The sequence below is a fragment of the Coenobita brevimanus genome, chromosome 13 (genome assembly GCF_032717465.1).
Source record: "Coenobita brevimanus isolate Jiangsu-jjx chromosome 13, ASM3271746v2, whole genome shotgun sequence".
NCBI lineage: Eukaryota > Metazoa > Arthropoda > Malacostraca > Decapoda > Coenobitidae > Coenobita > Coenobita brevimanus.
Window position 1 is genome coordinate 53,515,023 of NC_136966.1, and position 21,309 is coordinate 53,536,331.

The following is a 21,309-nucleotide window of genomic DNA, read 5'->3' on the forward strand; positions in this document are numbered from 1 at the left end:
CATGGACTGTGTGATGGGCAGCATGGTGGACACAAGTGCAAGTTTTCAATTGTTAATAGAGTATTCGCGGAATTGACTTTTCGCGGGGGTTACAAGAACGTAACTACCGCGAAATATGCGGGATTACTGTATTATGCATGCTGTACACACACACACACACACACACACACTTGGATGCAAGATTTTCTCAGTAAAAGAGAAATGAGATCATTGTTAAGGGGAAATTACTCATCATGGAGAGAAGTGGCAAGTGGAGTTCCACAGAGCTCAGTGCTGGCACCAGTTATGTTTTTAGTATACTGTATATAAATGACATAGACAGCAACTTTGGAAATGGAAGTTACCTGAATATGTTGGCTGATGATGGAGAAAATGCATAGGGAAATTATAGACACAGACTCTTGCATAGAGCTCCAAGAGGAATTAAATTAGCTTCATGAATGGAGCAATAGATGGCAAATGGAATTCAGTGTGGACAAATATCATGTAATAAAATTTGGTAAAAGTGAAAAAAGACCAGACTGGGACTATAAGTTAGGGAGTTCAACCCTACACACATCAGAAAGGGAAAAAGATTAAGGAGTGATTATCAATAACAGACTATCACCGGCTGACCACATAAATGAAAAGTAAGGAACTTGCACACACTGCTTGCTAATATGAGGGTAGCATTCACATACCCTGTATATAAATGAAGACGTGCTGAGAAAGATAACAACAACACTCATCAGACCAGCTTTGGAGTATGCATGAGTAGTCTGGAAACCATATCTCAAGAAACACATACAGGTAGATAACATTGAAAAGGTACAAAGGGCCGCTACAAGATGAGCACAAAGTTTAAGGGTCCTAAGCTATGATAAAAGACTCGAAAAATTAAACCTGCCAACATTACAGGAGAGAAGGAAAAGAGGAGACATGATTATGTTATATAAATGCATCACAGGAAAATAGAAAATAGATGTAAATGAGTATATAACCTGTGGGGAAGCAACATTAAGAGGACACTGTAGAAAACTGTACAGGTACCTCTTGATTTACACGAGATTAAATTACTATCTATCTATAGCCCGACGCCCTAATCCCGCAAAGGGTGGCTGCAGACAAAATGCCTCCAAGTCGCTCTATCACCCGCCATATGACTACCCTCCCCCCAACTCACCCCCCCCTCCCTCATATACCTCTCAACTTCATCCCTCCACCTCATCCTCGGTCTACCCCTCCCTCTCCCTCCCTCCACCTCACCTACATACACCCTCTTAGTCAGTCTTTCATTCTCCATTCTCTCCACATGTCCAAACCACCTCAGTGTATTTCTCCTAATCTTCTTAACCACATCCACATCCACCCCACAACGTTCCTTCACTTCTTCATTCGTCAACCTGTCCCTCCATGTCACTCCACATGCTCCTCTCAAGTAACTCATTTCCACTGCTCTCACTCTTGACTTGTTCCCCTCTTGCAAGGTCGATGCCTTGCATCCATACAGCAGGGTAGGGATCACAATACTATCATGCAGTGACTTCTTAACTTCCATACTCACCTCCCTATTTCTCATCATTGCTTTCTGTGAACCAACAACCTTCCTTCCCTGCTGTACTCTTTCACGCACTTCATCCCCCAAAGTTCCATCCTTACTCATCATACTACCCAGGTACTTGAATGCACTCACATTCTCCATATCCTCACCATCCAACCTCACTGTACATTCTGTGACTTCATTCCTCTCAAACACCATAACTTTACTTTCATTTACATTAACTTTAAGCTTCCTCCACCTACACACTGTCCCAAATTCATTCACGAAACCTTGCAACTCCCATTCATCTTCACTCAACAATACTGTATCATCAGCAAACAGCAACACTGGAATCTTCCAAATCTCACCATCATTCATTAGAGCCACCCCCACAACCACTGCCCTACCTTGCACCTCCTTTACAACCCCATCCATGTATATATTAAACAGCCTTGGAGACATCACACAACCCTGTTTCAGTCCCACATTGAGATCAAAGAACTCACTCAGCTCACCATCCACTCGCACCATATCCCTAGCTCCTACTCCTCACAGCATTCAACAATTTCCCCGCCACCCCATATACTCTTAATACATTCCACATACCTTGCCTATCTATTCTGTCATAAGCTTTCTCCAAGTCCATGAAGGCAGCATACACTTTCTTTCCCTTCTCTAGATACTTCTACACTAAATATCTTAGAACAAATATCTGATCTACACACCCTTTCCCTTCCTAAATCCCCCTTGTTCTTCTCCAACTAGCTCCTTTGTCATATGCCTAACCCTGTCAGTGAGTATTCTACCATATATTTTACTAGTCACACTAAGAAGGCAAATACCCCTATGGTTACCACATACTTCTCTCTCCCCTTTTCCTTTGCATAAAGGAAATAACACAATGTAAAAAATCTGTCCTTTTGTTTACAATACACATTTTTCTTTACATGATTTAAGAAAAAACAAAATTTGTGCCATGGGACATTGCATTTTGCAATCACCAGAGGTCTCACCATGTCTTCCCGTGCTGGAGGATGAAAAACGCTGCCAAATACACATTCACTGTTGTACAGTCGGCCTAAAAAGTGATGGCAGAGTATCCAGAAGATTTAGGTCAGCAGTATTCCACATACCTTTGTGTCTTTGCAAGGTGACATCTATTATGTAAAACTGTTGCAGAAAACAGTAAGTTAATGTCAAAGTACCGGTATATTTAAAATAGCAGGAGGCAGTTTGTGATAATAGGAAATCCTAAACGGAACTAACAAATTTCACAACTATCACTCTGGGACAGTCAGGAATAATTTGCGGAGTTCAAATTTAGGATGTTAATACACAACAATTATATAGTAGTGTAAGCCTGAAAAGAAGAGTCTGTCAGTAAAAATTATAATTAGTCATTATTATTTATAAAATAATTTCCGTTACATATTAGGGAGTAATTTAAAGTCATTTCCGTTTCCAGTGTCTCCATGTTCGACAATGACAGAAAGTGGGAAGGCGGTGTAAGTCAGTAGGCTGTTTTAAATGTTTTGATAACAAGCATGAAAGGAGACAACTTTTACTCAAAGACACACAGTTATTACACTGCATTTGGCCAGTTTTCCATTAAGAAAAATCTATCCATCCATCCATCATCGAATCCTACATTGCCCCAAGAGGGGCGTAGGAGCCTGGGGCTAGACAAGTTGGTCCTGACATTTAAGATGAGAGTGACCAGCTTCACTCATCCCTGAGTGGCATTACATGAACAGTAAACCCAAACCATCCCTTGGATATAAACCTTCACTGGCTCAATCCAATTGGAGTGCTGTAATTACTCACTAAACCACCAGGCTTCATAATTTGGTTATATGGTTACCACCCAGCATAGTAAATGGTTTCCTGGCGTACAGGAAACCATATGGCTTGTCACTCAGTGTAGAGTCACCTGTAGGCAGAAGGAAGAGGAAAGAATGAAGGAAAGATAGATAGAAGAGGGAGTGTAAAGTCACCAGCAGTAGGCAGAAAGACGAGGAAAGAATGAAGTATAGAACAACAGAAGAGGAAGGAAAGAAAGAAGGAAGGAGGAAAGGAAAGTGCAGACTCCCTAGAGCAGCACTACATCGAGTGAGTGGATGGTGAGTGCCCCCACCTACCACTAGCTCCAGATGATTTAATATTAGCCAGAGGACCATTGGTGAATTAAATATATACCGGTAAGAAAATGAAGAACCTCAGAATTTGCCATGTCGAAGCTCCTTTGGAGAATGCCGCATTGTGTCATTGCCTAGTATCCTCAGTGCATAAACAATTAGGAAGAATAATAAAATGCAAAGGTTCGTAAACAAATCATTGATCTCAAAACTTCCAGATCAGAATTTTCAGTTAAGCAGGGCATAGTGATTTATTTATAAAGGAAGGTATGACAAAAGGTAGAACAAAAAGTGTGTGCTTTGCATTGAAACAATTTATAAACTCTTGATTTGGTCTTTATTGCCCAGTGTAAGAGAAAAGAGTAAAATCTGTCATACTTCCTTACAACTGAAAATGATTTAGCATCAACTGGGGATAAAGTAGCTAATTATAATTATTATAAGCAAGGGGATAACACAGAATAAAAAGCAGAATGGTTTTGCTGCTACCGCAGGTAGGGTGTCAGTACCAAGAATAATTTCATTGTTGTGGCAACCTTATTGTTGTTATATCATCACCATAGCATTTGAAAATAGGGTAGTGTATTGCAGTCACAAGAATTTTCCTTAATCCAAGGGGTTGGGGTTTATTGCTTATGTAATGCTACCCAGAGATGAGTGAGGCTGGTCACTCTCATCTTAATTGTCAGGACCAACTTGCTTAGCCCTTGGTTCCTATGCTCCTCTATAGGGTGACATGGGATTGGATGATGGATGGATGGTCTTCAAAACTAGAGCATCTGTATCCTCTAATGTATCACTGCCTCCTGTTATTCATTTTACATAATTCTTAGTGGGATATATATATATATTTTTTTATATGACTTGATGAAGGCTCAGAGTTTTTATTGAATATTCACTGTTTTCATTGAACGTATGGCAGTGCAGAGTGACCGAAGTAGTCTGAAACTCTGCCATCACTTCTTGGGATGACTGGACCAGCTTTGTGTCATCATTACTATGCAGCCACACGAATGTTTTACACCATTTTTTCTTTACCTAACTTACCTTCGTTTGATTCATCATGGCGGCCAAGCGTCCTTCTACCTCTGGAGTATAATCCATATATATTTTATTTACCACAGAGTACACTAGAAAGTTCACAGAACCTAACTCCTTCACTTAACATGCATTCTTATGGGAAAATTATGTTTAAATTACACGAACTTCAAATTACACGACTTCTTGAACACAGTGCTTGCATAAATCGATAGGTACCCGTACAGAAAGAGAGGAAATTAAGACATAAGGAAATTCAGTTTCCCAAATAGAGCAGTTGATCAGTGGAATGCACTACCAAATGAAATTTTGTGTGTCAAAACAATTCATAAATTTAAAGACGTGTGTGATAAATATGGTTAAAAATACAGGACAATATGAGCTTGACTAATTCCTGTAAAGATACAATTAGGTAAGACACACACACACACACACACACACACACACACACACACACACACACATAGTAAGAATTAGAAGTGAACTGTAATGCAACATCTTACTTTATTTTGTTCTTCAGGCTCCATGGGGCTACACTGTACCTCCTGGCATTCCTGCCCCTCCCATGCAATCACCACCTGACACCACCACCACTGCTGCAACCTCTGACAGCAGCAAGAGTAACAACAATAGCAACAGCAGTAACAGCACAACTACCAGCAGTAACAGTAACAAAGCTACCACCAGCAGTGACAACTCTAGTAGTCCTTCCAAGAACAACCCTCCTCTTCCCCCAGGCCCCCCTCCTGCAATTGGACCTGTCCCTCCTCCCCCACCTGTAGGGAGCCATGAAGGTGGCAAACCAGGTGAGGAAACCCCTAGCACTGGCACTGCCACCTCATCTACATCAACTACTTCTCCAAGTAAGGCTCAGAGTAATGTTGAGACTCAGGACCCTTCACTACAAGGCTACAACTCACAGGACTACTCCCAAGGCTACAACCACATGTACCACCCGGGTTATAACCAGTCATACGACGGCTACAGCGGGTATGGAGGTGGATGGTATGGTCCTCCTGGCCCACCCCCTCCAAATTTCAGTAAGCCTCCACCAGGAGTTCCACCCCCTGGTGTACCCCCACCTTCTGGTCCAGTTAAATTCAATCTGCCCACCAAAAAAGGTTTAGGATACAATGCCTTCCAGCACAATATGTCTCAACAGCAGCAACAACATTCATCTCCACCACCACAACAGCATCAGCAGCAGCAGCAGCAGCAGCAGCAGCAGCAGCAGCATCAACAACCACAGCAGCAGCAGCACCAACAGCGAAAGCAGCAAAATCAGCAGCACCATCAACAGCAGCAGCACTTCCAACCTAACAACAATAAAAAGAAAAACAAGGAGAAGAAAAATGTGAACAACTCATTGATGAATAATAGCCCATGGAGACAGTACATGAGCCAACAACAGCGAGAGGAAACACAACATACACCACAGCTGCAGCAACAGAAGCAGCAACAGCAGGAAACAGGCATGCTGATGAAAGGGAAGATTGGCAGCAACAGTAGTAACTTTGGTGATGAAGGCAGGTCATCAGATGAGAAGAGGGTGGCAAAGGATGTCAAGAACATGAGTGGGCTTGTAGCTACTGGTGATTGGCCAGAGAGTCTCAAGTAAGTTTTGTAAAATATTTGGTTTGTTTTAATTGTGCTAGTAGCTATTACATGAATTAGTTGTTATGATGATGATGATGATGATGATATTGCCATTGCCCCAGGTTCATGTGAGTATGGTGGACTGTAGACTGAAGTTGCTCTTTTGCAGTCTACCATTCACCATTTGAGAGGGGTGGCGGAGGGGGCAGAGTTGAAGGATGCAAGACTGTATGAAGATGCCCCTCTCCAGCACCTGGCTACCATACATGCAGTATATACAGTATATTTATGTTTTTTCATACGGGCTATTTTACAGGGGAGAGGATTTTGGTGATGAGCTGACTCTGTTAGCTGGTGAAGGGAGAACCTTTTAGCAGTACATATAGAGAAAAGAGATATAAGGTGTAAAGGAAGTGTGAAAATGAAGGCAAGGGAAGAGGGTGATAGGAGGGGGTGAGGGAGAGGTAGAATGTTTCAAGGAAGGGAAGTGACTGGTGCCATGAGGACCTGGATGCTGCAAGAGAATTGTGTAAGTGCCCACATTAGCACATGAAAGTGAAAATGGTTTGGTACGAATCTGAAAAGTCATGAGTGAGGGTAAAGGCGGTGAATAGGACTTGAGGAATGTGTATGTTGCATAGAGTTAATAGAATAAGGAAATATGATTTAGAAATGTATTGACTAAGGAAGCCGTTATATTAATAAGGGGATGGAATTACATGCTTAGATAGAAAGTGCAGATAAGATATTGAAAGGGGTATACAAGAGGCAGTTTGAAGGTGGAAGGAGGTTTAGACCAGGAAGATGGATGAGTGATTGTCGAATGTTCTGTACATACCTTTAGAGGTATGTTGTGTTTGTGACCCTATTTTTCAAATGTTTTTAAACTTGACAGTTGCTAGAAGGGTTATTATCCACTTGCATCTATTAAGTGTGGTTGTGGTAGGTGAGGGCGCTCACCATCCACTCACTCAATGTAGTGCTGCTCTCGGGTGTCTACCTTGTCCTCTCCTCCATCCTACTTTCCTTCCATCTTCTTCTGTCTTTCTTTCCTTCATTCTTTCCTCATCCTTCTGCCTACGGGTGACTTTACACTCCCTCTTCTGTCTTTCATTCCTTCATTCTTTCCTCTTCCTTCTGCCTATCGGTGACTCTGCACCGAGTGACAAGCCAAATGGTTTCCCGTACACCAGGAAACTAATTACTATGCTGCGTTGTAACCATATAAACAAATTTTGGCACCTGGTGGTTTAGTGGGTAATTATTGTGCTCCAATCAGATTGAGCTGGTGAAGGTTTATATCCAAGGGGTGGTTGGGGTTTATTGCTCACATAATGCCACTCAGGGATGAGTGAGGTTGGTTACTCTCATCTTAAATGTCAGGACCAACTGCCTAGCCCCGGGTTTCTATGCTCCTCATGGGGCAACGTAGGATTGGATGATGGATGGATGGATGGATGGATCTATTAAGTGCATCTAAAAGTGAAATAAATACCCTCGCTTTACATGATTTGCACTAACATGTATTGTGAGGAAAGATAACTCCTGACTAAGACCATTAAATGAAGGGAGGGGGGGAATGAATTGTGCAGGAAAATCCAGAAGTGGGCCCCTAGCTGCAGCCCCCCACCCTCAAGGTCTGCTGCAAACCACATAGACACATACTCATCTCATCAACCCCCCCACCCTCAAGTTCCACTGCAAACCACATAGACACATGGTCATCTTACTTTTGTTTTTTTTTAGGAGTTTGCGTAAATAATTGGTCATAATTCAGCATGGCTATATGATGTAATGTGAAATGGTCTGTTTACACTTGATCAGTTGTGGGGCATTCAATGCCTGCCCGATTAGCTCACCCCTCTCCACCGACCCATGTGTGCACTCACGCACGTACGCACACAAGATGTTGGCCTGTAGGTTTACCATCAGGATTGTAGGTTGATCTTAAAGACTCCGTGCTACTACTACGAGTGAAACTACTGGATGCTTTATTGGGAGCTTAGATGTTAAACCCACAAAGTGTAGTTGATCTCTAACTCTCACACAATCTTTCAGGGCACATAGAGGGTTTCCATTGTGTGTGTGGTCCACTGTCACACCTACACTGTTTACAGATAGAACTCTTTCTCCGGCAGAATTTGGAAGAGGTCTGCTGGCCTCAGCCTGACTTAGGAAGTTCACAGATTCCACAGCACATAACATCTGGTTGCTCTCTCTCTCTCTCTCTCTTTCTCTCACACACACACACACACACACACACACACACAGTACATTATCGCTGGGATTTTTTCAGTGAGCTTGACTATGTGCAGTATAAATTTGTTTAGTGAAAAATTGCTATCAACTGGTTTCGTGCATCAGTGGTATCTTAGTACCACACCTTCTGTTCATGACAAGGGAAACCTGTACTTTTTCTTTATTCAGCAAAGTTTGTTAGTTTATATCATCTGAAGAAATTTTCACCTACCTCTAGGTAGATAAGTCATCATCTGAAAATACCTCCTTCTCTGACACCCAGACATTGCACTGTTCCCTCTCGTGATGAGTGATCACTTAATTTTCCAGTTTGTACTCTGTTTAGTAACTTTTTTTTTTTTTTTTTCTCACAGTGTTCTTAGAAGTTGTAGGTATACCACAGTGAATATAAGGTATGGCCAGGAGGGAGTGAAAATTTTTCAAGAGGGCCGAAGTATCAACTTAGGAAAATTTTGTGATATGACCATAGCAATTATCCATATAATGAGGGTTTCAGTGACGTGATCTGCATGTTTTGATTCATGCAGGATAATTCCCGCATACATAACCGTGCCAATTGAGGGTTTACTGTAAAAATTTTATGTTGTTGAAAATTTTTTAAGACTAAAGGCAAGTGAATGGATATGTTTCCTATTTCACTAAACACCGAGTTAATGTTTCTTCTGCTTTTTTGTTTTCTCATTTCTCTTTCTTGATCCGACCCACTCTGTTTGTTAGTGAAAGATGAGGTTAGGATGGGGGTCTGTGTTATAAATAATATGCTTCCAGTTATTCATGTGTGATGAATTATGGGTCTAGGCAGGACGGAATTTTGTTTAGTATTTCACCTTTTCCATTTCTAATTCCTCTGCTGGCTAATATCCCTAAGATAAGATAGGATTGCTGTATTTGTCTAGCCACAGATTGTGGTAATTGATATGATGCAAGAGGGAGGAAAGTGATGAACATTCTCCATATGGTATATAGGTATAATGGAGTGCTGTATCGGAATTTGTATCTGTGACTGTACGTTACTATTCTTTCACTTTTTTGGAGAACTTGCTTAGTCCTACCCACTGAGGCATTTTAGTCATTTTGCAGACTGCATGTATCAACAGAAAGTTCTTGAGTATGTTTGACCTAGTGTTTATTGAAAGTGCTGATAAATTTTCATCATGTCCAGTGTGTTTACTAAGTACTGTTGTAGTTTGTGTCCTCTTGATAATACATAAGTTGAAATGGATGGGAAGTGCATGTTTAGACTCAGAGTAAACTGCCTTACACTTATTCAGCTCTTGTCACTTAGGCCACTTGTCACTTGTCTGTACAGTAGTGTGTAATGAGCCATTGAAAAATTTTGTATCTTGTCAGGGTGTATGTGGGTCGTTGTTTTGCTCGCTGCCAAACGGAACTGGACAAGGATCAAGTTGAAATTTGTTTGAAGGGAAAGCTCACTCAAGCTGCTAACAATGGTACACTTTGGACCAAGGTAAGTTCATGGATCAGAATTCTCATTACTGTGTTAGTAGAACCCTCAGAATGGTGTTTGAATGGCCAAGCTCTTGTTAGTTTGCTGTTTTTCACACACTTACTCTGTCGTCATTCTGTAAATCATACATCACCCAGTCCAGAGGTGGGAAAAAAGATTATGATGATGGTCGTAGTACAGTAATTGATGATATACTTACTTTGTGATCTTTATGTAAGCACCGTAAGTGATAAATGCAGCCTCGGCATATTAAATACCTGTTACTCTGGCTATCTCCAAAAAGTTATGCATATTTAGTGGAGACCTTGTGCAGTGAAGAGCTAAATGAAGGTTACATCTAACTCTTCTTTTTAGAAAAGTTTCTCCTTAGCTGAAGAGAATCATCTAATTGTAGATGGAATTTTTTAAAATACATCTGAAGATTAAAGAGGTCAATGGTAAGAAGCCAAGGAAAAATGAGAATGGATATAGGATGATGACTGAGCAAGGTATGGAAACTGATAAAAGCAAAAGAATCAACAGAGGATAGAAATGGATAGATGGAGTTTATATTGCACAGGTTTGGATACTTTATTTGCCATGCTTAAGTGATTTTAGGTAGTGGAATCTGGGAGACTTGCAGTAGGTGGGGGCACTCACCATCCATTCACTTGATGTAGTGTTGCTCTCGTGTGTCTGCCCTTTCCTTTCCTTCATCCTTCTTTCCTTCCATCCTCTTCTGTCTTTCTTGTCTTTCCTCGTCCTTCTGCCTACGGGTGACTTTACACTCCCTCTTCTCTTTTTCACTCCTTCATTCATTCCTCTTCCTTCTGCCTGTGGGTGACTGTACATTGAGTGACAAGCAAAATGGTTTCCTGTACACCAGGAAACCATTTACTATGCTGGGTGTAACCATATTACCAAATTTTGGTGCCTGGTGGTTTAGTGGGTAATTACAGTAATCCCGCATTTTTTGCAGATTTTTTTTGTCTACGGTTTTGCCCTCTCGCGGATTTTATTAGCATTAATAAGTTCAACAAAAATATCCTTGAATATACAGAAAATAAAAAATTTGAAATTCCCGCAGCTTGCAATTGTAGCGCGGTAAACTCACGCCACCCTCTGTCCCTTTCCCGCGGCCCCTCTGCCAGTGTTACCATATCTAGAAAATTTTATTCTTTTAGCATAATTTTGATCAAATTTTCGAGTCTGGAATATTTTTTAGCATATTAGAAGTTTTAGAATCATTCTAGCATAATTTAGAATGGAATGGAATATTTTTGGAATAATTTTATAAAAGCTACAAATCAGAGAGAGAGAGACGAATAAGGTAAGATGTTTGAATAATTGGTTACTTTCAGTTTGGGCTTGGTTGGGTTGGATTAGGTTAGGTTAGGTTGGATTAGGTTAGGTTAGGTTTTAGGTTAGGTTCGGTTTGGTTCGGTTAGGTTAGGTTATGATTAGTTTGAGCTTTGTACTTTACCCTTGAAACCTAGGTTTTTCCGATGGATTTTGGTATGATTCATTCGATTTTCAGCTTCATTTCAGTCGGAAATGACCATTTTCTGTGTTTCCCCCCCTCCCTATAACCCCCGATTCCCCAAAGATCCCCCATTATTGCAGGGGGATGGGGGGGGGGTCATATCTCAAAATCTGGGTACATCCAACGGAAATGATGCTCAATATCGAATGAATCACATCAGAATCCATCAGAAAAACCTAAGTTTCCTGGGAAAAAGCAGTATGGGCAGAAAACCGATATTTATCCTCTTACTGTATGTAGGTTCATTTTAATATTTTCAAAGTAAACAATACATAATTAATATGTTGCACGAATATGTATAGAATTTTATCATTTAGCTTCAAGTTAGCATAATTCATTTTTTTACATGTAACAAATTTGCTCTGTCTATCTATCTATCTATCTATTGCCAGACGCCTCAATCCCGTTTGGGGTGGCCACAAACAAATCGCCTCCAAGTCGCCCTGTCCCCCGCCATTTCACTGCCCTGCTCCCAACTCACACCCCCCTCTCTCATATACCTCTCCACCCCATCCCTCCATCTCATCCTCGGTCTCCCCCTCCCTCTTCCACCCTCCACCTCACTCACATACACTCTCTTCGTCAATCTTTCACCCTCCATCCTCTCCACATGGCCAAACCACCTCAGTGTGTTCCTCACAACGCTCCTATCACATCCACATCCACACCACAACGCTCCTTTATATCCTTATTCGTCAGCCTGTCTCTCCACGTGACTCCACAGGCTCCTCTTAAATAACTCATTTCCACTGCTCTCACTCTTGACTTGTGTCCTTCCAACAATGTCCAAGCTTCACTTCCGTACGTTAGAGTTGGTATCACAATACTGTCATGTAGTAACTTTTTTACTTCCATGCTCACTTCCCTGTTTCTTATCACTGCTTTTAAGGAACCAGCAACCTTTCTTCCCTGCTGTACCCTTTCAAGCACTTCACCCTCCAAACCTCCATCCTTACTCATCACACTACCCAAGTACTTAAACGTACTCACATTTTCCAATTCCTCACCATCCAACCTCGCTGTACATTCACTGACTTCACCTCTCTCAAAGACCATCACTTTACTCTTCCCTACATTCACCTTTAGGTTCTGTTTCTTACACACACTCTCAAACTCATCCACCAAGCCTTGCAGCTCCCCTTCGTCTTCACTCAACAACACAGTATCATCTGCAAACAACAGTACAGGGAGTTTCCAAACACTATCCTCTCTCACCAGGGCCACTCCAACATCCACTACCCTACCTTGTACCTCATTTATTACCCCATCCATGTACAGATTGAACAACCATGGAGACATGACACATCCCTGTTTCAAACCAACTTTCAAAGAGAAAAATTCACTTAGTTCACCATCCACACGCACTACAGCCTTCGCATCATCGTACATACTCTTCACAGCATTCAACAACTTCCCATCTACTCCATATATTCTTAACACTTTCCACAATCCTTGTCTATCCACCCTGTCATATGCTTTCTCCAAATCCATGAAAGCCGCATACAACTTCTTTCCCTTCTCTAGAAACTTTTCCACTAAAGATCTAAGAATGAATATCTGATTTACACAACCTCTTCCCTTCCTAAAGCCTCCCTGTTCTTCTCCAACTAATTTCTCTGTTCTTTCTCTAACTCTGTCTATAAGTATCCTACCATACACTTTTCCTATTATACTAAGAAGACAAATGCCCCTATGATTACCACACACTTCTTTTTCCCCTTTTCCTTTGTACAAGGGAATAATTATACCTGACTTCCAATCCTCCGGAACTCTACCTTCCTCCCAGGCCAATCTGCACATCTTCCACATCCATTCTACTACTATCTCTCCCCCATGCTTCAGCATTTCACCACACACTCCATCAATTCCTGGGGCTTTCCCGATTTAACTTTCTTCATTGCTTCCACAACTTCTATCCTACTGATTTCTTCCTGTCTTCTCACCTCCCTCCTTCTCCCAGCCATTCCCCAGCCACTTATACTCGCATTACTTCCATCCTCTACGTTCAACAATTCCTTAAAGTGTTCTCTCCATCTGCTCACTTTTTCTCCCTTCTCCACTAGTAATCTACCATTTTTATCTTTCACTCCCCTGCTAACTTCACTTCCACCCTGTCTTACTCTTTTCACTTCTCTCCAGAACATTTTCTTACAGTCCCTCCACTTTACACTGAAATTCCTTCCAAATTCCTCATCCACTCTCTTCTTACTCTCTCTTACTAATCTTTTCACCTCTCAATCTAGCATAATTTTTTCATTGCCCTAGCATAATTTCGTTGTTTGGATATGGCAACACTGCTCTCTGCCCCGCATTCCTCAGTCCACGCCTGACTGCCTTACGTGTCTGGTGTGCTTGTAACCGCACTATGATATAAGCCTCTTGCCTCCCACTTGCTTTCCACATGGCCCCAGGACGTAAGCCAGCCTCACCAAAGGCTAATAATACAATTAGTAAGAACTCCAAAGTGACAAAATGATCAAGAAAAGTTATGACCTTAGCAGAGAAAATTGTGTCACTGGACAAGCTAAGAAGCGACCGTGCGAGTGTTTGCTATCACCAGTTAATGCATCTTTTTATTTTGTACTGTTTTGTGAATAAATGTGTAGATAATTGTGTATTTCAGTACGGTGTTTACGTTTTTCCTTCATAATGGAGTATGTGCTTTCAATCTTGTAAGAAGGTATTTTAGGATGAGTTTGGAGGTTTCGGGACAATTCGCAGTCACAGCAAACACAAAACAATTCGCCTTCATTAATGAAGATAGCTATGGGTGACGCTAGAATATAATTCAAAGGCGACTACAGCGAGGAAGAAACAAGTTAATTATTGACTAAAGGTGCAACTAATAAATAATATCCAGAACCTACGCTACTGAACATAGACTTTGCTGGATCCCCCTGAAATATAGTTATTAAAGTATTGATTAATTAATAATAAGTATATTGATAAAAGTATTGATTAGTATATTTATAGAATGGCGGGGAATCGTCCAGGGTGCGAATTGTTCTGAAGGGGAATCGTCCATGTTTTGACGGGGAATTGTCTGACGGCGAATTGTCTCGCAATCAGTATGGACATGGACTGTGTGATGGGCAGCATGGTAGACACAAGTGTAAGATTCAATTGTTAATAGAGTATTCGCGGAATTGACTTTTCGCAGGGGTTACAAGAACGTAACTACAGGTAACTCGCACGGAACACGTGGGTTTCGTTCCTACCGTGCCGTGTTAGGTGCGAAATCGCGTATATTTAAACTACTCCGTATTTTGCTCCCTAGACCCCCCAAATGTGTTGTTTTGCTGTTATCTGTCACTGGTAATCACTAGAAAGCACTTTAAGTGGTTAGAAGGTTTATTTAATGTCATAACTCACAAATACAGTACTCCAGAGCAAAACTTCAACACACAAATACTGTACGTAAACACAATGAAACATTCCGACTTCGATCATAGGTAATCATATAAATCAGGTTAACTGGCACCAGTGCTTTAACTTACAAGTACTTACCAGAACAGTACATATTTAACTTAGAAATGCAGTACTGTGATATCGAATGATTTCAGTACATAATCTGTTAGGAATGGCTGGAAAAAAAAAAAAAATGTTATGAATACATTTTCACCTTTTTGATATATGTTTATGGTAGTTTCGAGTTATTTTTTACGTTATCGTTGTGCCCATGCTTTGAAAAGGGAGCGAAAGAGTTGAATTTTCAGTCCTAAATGAGAAAACTGCACGTCCTCCAAGGCTAGACTCTGCCACGGGAGAATAAAGTGAAGGGTCAGTCCAATTAGCAATAAGGAAGTTGTGTCACAACTTTCAGCTCCCACACCACGAGAATGGCTAAAAATAGAATCGTAATGCAGTTTCAGAACTAACAATAAGTCTAATTATTACGAATACAGATACAAAGCAGAAATAAATACGTTTACAGACGTGGAAAACGTACTTCTTCCGTCATAACATGTTCATCTTTCTCTATCATTTTACGTTCATCTTTATCATTTTACCTTGTTATTTTCGCAATATATATTGCTGTCTCGTAAACAGGGTGGTTGAGTGTGTTTTGCTAAACAGGGTGGTTGAGTGTGTTTTGCAAGGGAGGAAAAAGGTTGTATTTTCTGTCTGGGTCGAGATAATGGGTGTAACTATGTGTGGTTAGGCATGGCCACGAGCGAAAAAATCGTACATCCACTCCTCACGATAGCAGGTGGCAAACTGACAGATGATACATGAGAGGGTGAAGTCAAGGTCAGTCTCATGTCCCAGATTTTCGTTCACTGCCCGAAAGTTTTCACAGTTTTCTACAAGTTGCATTGCATCAAATGATCCAAACCATTACAGCAAACCTGAGCAAATAGGTAAAGATACCAAGACAAAAATGTATTTTTCTCTTATTATAAGTCTTTAACGAACAAACAAAAATGGCAATATTCCGATGCCGATCATGGGTAATCATATAAATCAGGTTAACTGGTTACAAGGCTTTATTTAATGCTTTAATTGCTTACTAGTACATACCAGAACAGTAAATATTTAACTTACAAATACAGTACTGTAGAAAAGCAGTACAGTAAGAGTTTAATGAACAAACAAAAAAGGCAATATTCCGACGCCGATCATGGGTTAATCATATAATTCGGGTTAACTGGTTACAAGGCTTTATTTAATTATTTAACTTTATTTAAGTGCTTACAAGTACAGTACATACGAGAACAGTAAATATTTAACTTACAAATACTGTACAGTACTGTGGAAAAAACGAACAAATAAAAAGGGCAATATTCTGACGCCTATCAGGTAAACTGGTTATAAGACTTTATTTCTTGCTTTAACGTTATTTAATAGTACTTTAAGTTGCACATAAACATACCAGAACAGTACAGTACTATAAATATTTAACTTACAAATACTGTGCTACTGTACTCGGGAATGTCTCACTCACTGAATAATTTCCCGCCTAGATCGTCACGTAATCAAAACAAACCGCGCGCTGCGGTGACGTTCGAGGATTTGATCTTTCAAAGGCCTCTCCTGCGTTAATTTGTAGTTTTCATAATGGTTTTTTAATCTTACGTTGTCTTATATGTATCCCAGCCCTTACCGTGTATAATTGCGAGCGCGTTCCGTGAGATCGTGTTCCGTGCGAGTTACCTGTACCTCGAAATATGCGGGATTACTGTATTGCATTCCAATCGGATTGAGCCGGAGAAGGTTTATATCCGAGGGGTGGTTGGGGTTTATTGCTTACGTAATGCCACACAGGGATGAGTGAGGCTGGTCACTTTCATCGTAAATGTCAGGACCAACTGCCTAGCCCCGGGCTCCTATGCTCCTCATGGGGCAATGTAGGATTGGATGATGGATGGATGGAATCTGGGAGACACTTAACCCGGCCAAAAACTGCGGTTATATGGTTACCACCCAGCAAGGTAAATGGTTTCCTGGGTACAGGAAACCATTTAGTTTGTCACTCAGTGAAGAGATTACAAGGCATCCCTATATTGAGTGAGTAGATAATGGGTGCCCCCATCTATTGGAATGAAGTGCTTGTTGGACATATGTAAGAAGTCATGGTTGAGTGAAACTGTGCCAGCAGAGTGGCAAAAAGCTGTGATTATACCCTTGTACTAAAAAAAAAAAAGGTGAGTGAAGTGAGTGCAAGAATTATTGTGGCATAAGTTTATTGAGTGTGGTAGGGAAGGTATATGGCACTAGTCTACCGAGTTCTTGTCCAGTATTTGCAAGTAGTACCGCATCATCAGCATACAACAAATTCGAGATATTCCATCCATCACCATTCATTACCAACTCCATCCCCCTCTCCATTACTCGTGTTTTTACTCCTCTCATCACCCCATCCATATATATATATTGAACAATGATGGGGGCATTACATAACCTTATTGCATGCCCACACCAGTTGTGAACCATTCACTTTGATACCCATTTACCCTTACACATGCATCACTACCATTGTAAAAACGCTTGACAGTACCCAGCAACTTACCAACTACACCATACATGTGCCACTATAAATGTAAAGGAAATAATTTAAGAGACTGCTGCATACCAACAAATTTGCTTTTCTTGAGTATTAACAAAAATCGTTAGCTAATGACATCTGACAAGTGCTGTTGCATAGTTAAGGGATATTTACTGTATGTTCATTCTCCATAGAACTTAAGAATCTTACCACATTGTAAAGTCTTATGCTGTTGAGTTTCCAACACCATGATAATCTTTGAGAATATATACAAAGGCACTTGTTAACTCATTTCACTCATTAACTTACAGAACTCTTGAATGTTATCAGGTTTCATGTCATACATAGTTGTTTCCATCACCACAATTGTCTCGTAACAACTACACACAGTATGTTCTTGGGGCTGGATTGTTATGTTATTTCTTTATCTGTTTATTTTTTAATCACTGTGGTTGTTTCTGCAGTCATTTAATTTGAGAACTAATTTAGGGAAATTGATATTGCAGTGATTTAATGAATTATGGTATTGTGTAAATTTATTAATTATGGTATATTGTGAATACTTTCATATGAATCAGCTAGAGTCCCTACTAGATATAGATAAAATGCAAAGTTGTTAGATTTTGTGACTTCTGCCAAGGTGGCAACTCTGGAACAGTCCGAGTGAGACAGACAAGAGGAGCTGGAGTACATGCCACATGAGAATAAGGGGAAAAGATTGTGTAGGCAGGAGCAATGTGTCATGTTGAAGCTTATTGATGCTCTCCAACATTTCTCAGATGTTTTTAATGAATAACCATCATCTGTTTTTGAATAACCTAAACCTGGCAAGAGCAAACCCTGTGAAGAGGGGGGGTCTACTGCACTTTGTCATGAATCATCATTATCATTATCCATTCCAGCATTGCCCCATGAGGAGCGTAGGAGCCTGAGGCTAAGCAAGTTGGTCCTGACATTTAAGATGAGAGTGACCAGCCTCACTCATCCCTGAGTGGCATTACATGAGCAGTAAACCCCAACCATTCCTTGGATATAAACCTGCAAAGGCCAAACCTGACTGGAGTGCCTTAATTACTCACTAAACCACCAGGCATCATAGTTTGGTTATGTGGTTACCACCCAGCTTAGTAGATGGTTTCCAGGTGTACAAAATAAATTTACTGAGCAGCATAATTAATACAATGCTATATTGAAATTAGCAATGTTTGCTCCCCCCTTCCCCTAGCAGAGTCGTCGATGAGGCATTCAGTCATCACTCCCATTCACCCTTCACCTCACTACTGCCCTAGCAAAGCTTTCATGATTGGTGTGTGTGTGTGTGTATAAGTAAACCAAGAACTATCAATATAGAAAGATAAAACAAAGTTTAAACAGAGGATTTGATTGTCGTGTGGCTATTGGCTGCGTAATAACTACTGTACTTCTATTTTATCGCAGGATCTGCTGAGTTTGAATTTCTATGATTACTGTTTTCACATAATTACATCACCAGTTGGGTCTCATCCAAACAGAGCAAATTTTTTTTTTTTTTTTTTTTTTTTTTTTTTTTTTGCATATATTTTATGTTGAAGGGGTAAATTTAAATGAAGTGATGATGTGACCTTACAACAATTGATGAATGATAAAAAATATTTTAGGTACACTATCCCCTCCTAATAAGCAGAGCTATGAAACTGTCTGTGTGTAATAAAAATTTTTTGAGCCTTTATATGTGTGCCTTGTTACTCCATAGAACTGGGAGGAGGAGCCTCTGCCAAGCATCCACAGTGAGGCTGCTGTGAACTTCCTTTCCCAAATGAGTTCCTTGAAGTCTTGGGCTCCACCACCCTGCAGTCCTTCCCAACCCCCCACTCCAGATGCTAACTCAGCCAGTTCCATCAAGACACCAGCCTCCCCAAGCAACAGGAATAACAAGAGCCCCAGATTCAAGAAGCAACCAATGGCTCTTGGATACATGAAAGGGGGAAGGTGAGACTCCTTTTGTATTTTGTCTTTAATAACAGAATGCTTCATCTGGAAAAACCTTTGTACTGAATGGATGGCAATAACCCCTATCTTGTGTCTGTATCCAGTTCTCTCTCGTCTCTTTATATGAGTTCACGTAGTTCCTCACTTTGGTAAGTGCACTTTCATTCATCACATATTTCATGACTTTTCTACATCATTGGGGTTGGTGTTGGTAAGGGCATGCAGCCAAACAACTCTGCCTCTGCTACCTGATGGTGGATTTGAAGTGAGGTGTGATGAGGGCTATGTCAACAAGGTTTTGGGGCTGGTATGGGATGTGGCACAGGTCAGTGCAAGGGGGTGGCCTACAGAGCATTGCAGTTCCCAGGCTGCTGCTTCCAGCTAATAGCAGGCTCCCCTGTCACTGCATGGATAGTGGTGGGGCAGTTTCAGTGCCAAGGTGCATTTCGTGAGTGTCCTTGTAGCTGTCCTGGCAGAGTGCTCCAAGGCCTTTGCCAAAGCCACTGGCCATGGCAGATCATCTATGCTTCCTTGATCCCCTTCCTGGACTTGTGGCTATGCAGGCAGGTGGGGCCTATGGTCTGACTCCTCCGTTACTGAATATGACTGAGAATTCAGAAGCAGTACATAACAAGCCTGAGGAAATTAAATCACCCTAGGGGTTTAGAGTGCCATCTTGGAATGTGAGTAGCTAACCCGCCGCATCCCATTGACGTGAATATACGTCCACATGTTTTATCACTGCCACTCCGGTTGACGTATATAAATGCGAATCAATTGCAAGGTCCCTAATTTGCACAATTTTCAATTTTCGCGTGTGATTTTTGATACGTGTACACGGGACACCTTCCTCTACAAGATGCCAGGCAGGGACAATGCCTTACCCCGCATGACCTCCCCCCCCCCCTTCGCACGCCATTGTCTCGGCAATTCACCTGTTACCAGAGTAAAGACATGTCGTGCCATAATATGAAATTCAGGGCCAGAGCGATTCCCCAATCGATGACAACGTTGAGGACAAAGCTTATGTAGCATTAGAGGAAGAAACAGTCAGAAATGATGATCAGGTAATGTTGCCAAAAAAGGTCAGGTATGTTGATGTGTTTGGTGAGTGAAACAATGCTTATATTGCTTATATTTCTGTGTGAAAACCAATATACTTTCGTACTAGATATAAATTCGTATCAAATAAATAAATAAATACCATTTATAAGTGGTGTGGAATAGTTACCCTCCCATAGAACTCGTTTTCTTTGGAGCCAGCCTGATAGAAAACCCAGTAAGGTAAGGAGTACTGCTACCTGTATTGAGTATTTTAAACCTCAGGTGAGCGATTTCCCTATGAATTTTCGATGTTTCTCACCAAAAGTGGAGATTTGAGCCAAAAAAAAAAAATCCAAAATTGGTTGGACCTGGGGGGAGTCAGTGGTGTAAAAGTGGTCGGGACAGGGCAGGTTAAGGGGTAGAGGGGGAAAATGGTGGAGACATCGAACAGGAGGTGGGTAAAGTTTGCTGCTAACAGATAGGTTTAGGTGAGAATCAGCAAGGGTAATTGTTGGGAAGGATTGAAAGTATAAGTTATTTTTGAAGGGAAATGTGGATGGATATAGTGGTGTGCGCCTGATTGTCAAAGAGAAATGAGTGGCATGTGTTATGAATGTATCGACTATGAAAATATTCTTTGGAACATGCTTTGCAGAAAGCATATGATCCATAGGTCGGCTTAGATGGTGAAGGAAAAAAGACCGAGTCTGGGATGATTTGATACGTGTGATTGGTGGTATAGAGGATGATAAGAATGTGGTTTTGGGTGGGGAT

The 21,309-nt window shown here is 41.0% G+C and overlaps 1 protein-coding gene across 1 annotated transcript in view; it reads left to right on the top strand.

Annotated features, from left to right (window-relative positions):
* Positions 1 to 21,309, top strand: part of LOC145414250 (leukocyte receptor cluster member 8 homolog) — an 89,475-nt gene that overhangs the window by 17,050 nt on the left and 51,116 nt on the right. The window contains exons 3-5 of the mRNA XM_080283851.1: positions 5,213 to 6,306; positions 9,898 to 10,015; positions 19,256 to 19,491. Coding sequence (XP_080139977.1) covers positions 5,213 to 6,306; positions 9,898 to 10,015; positions 19,256 to 19,491 — 1,448 coding nt within the window. The remainder of the gene's footprint in view (positions 1 to 5,212; positions 6,307 to 9,897; positions 10,016 to 19,255; positions 19,492 to 21,309) is intronic.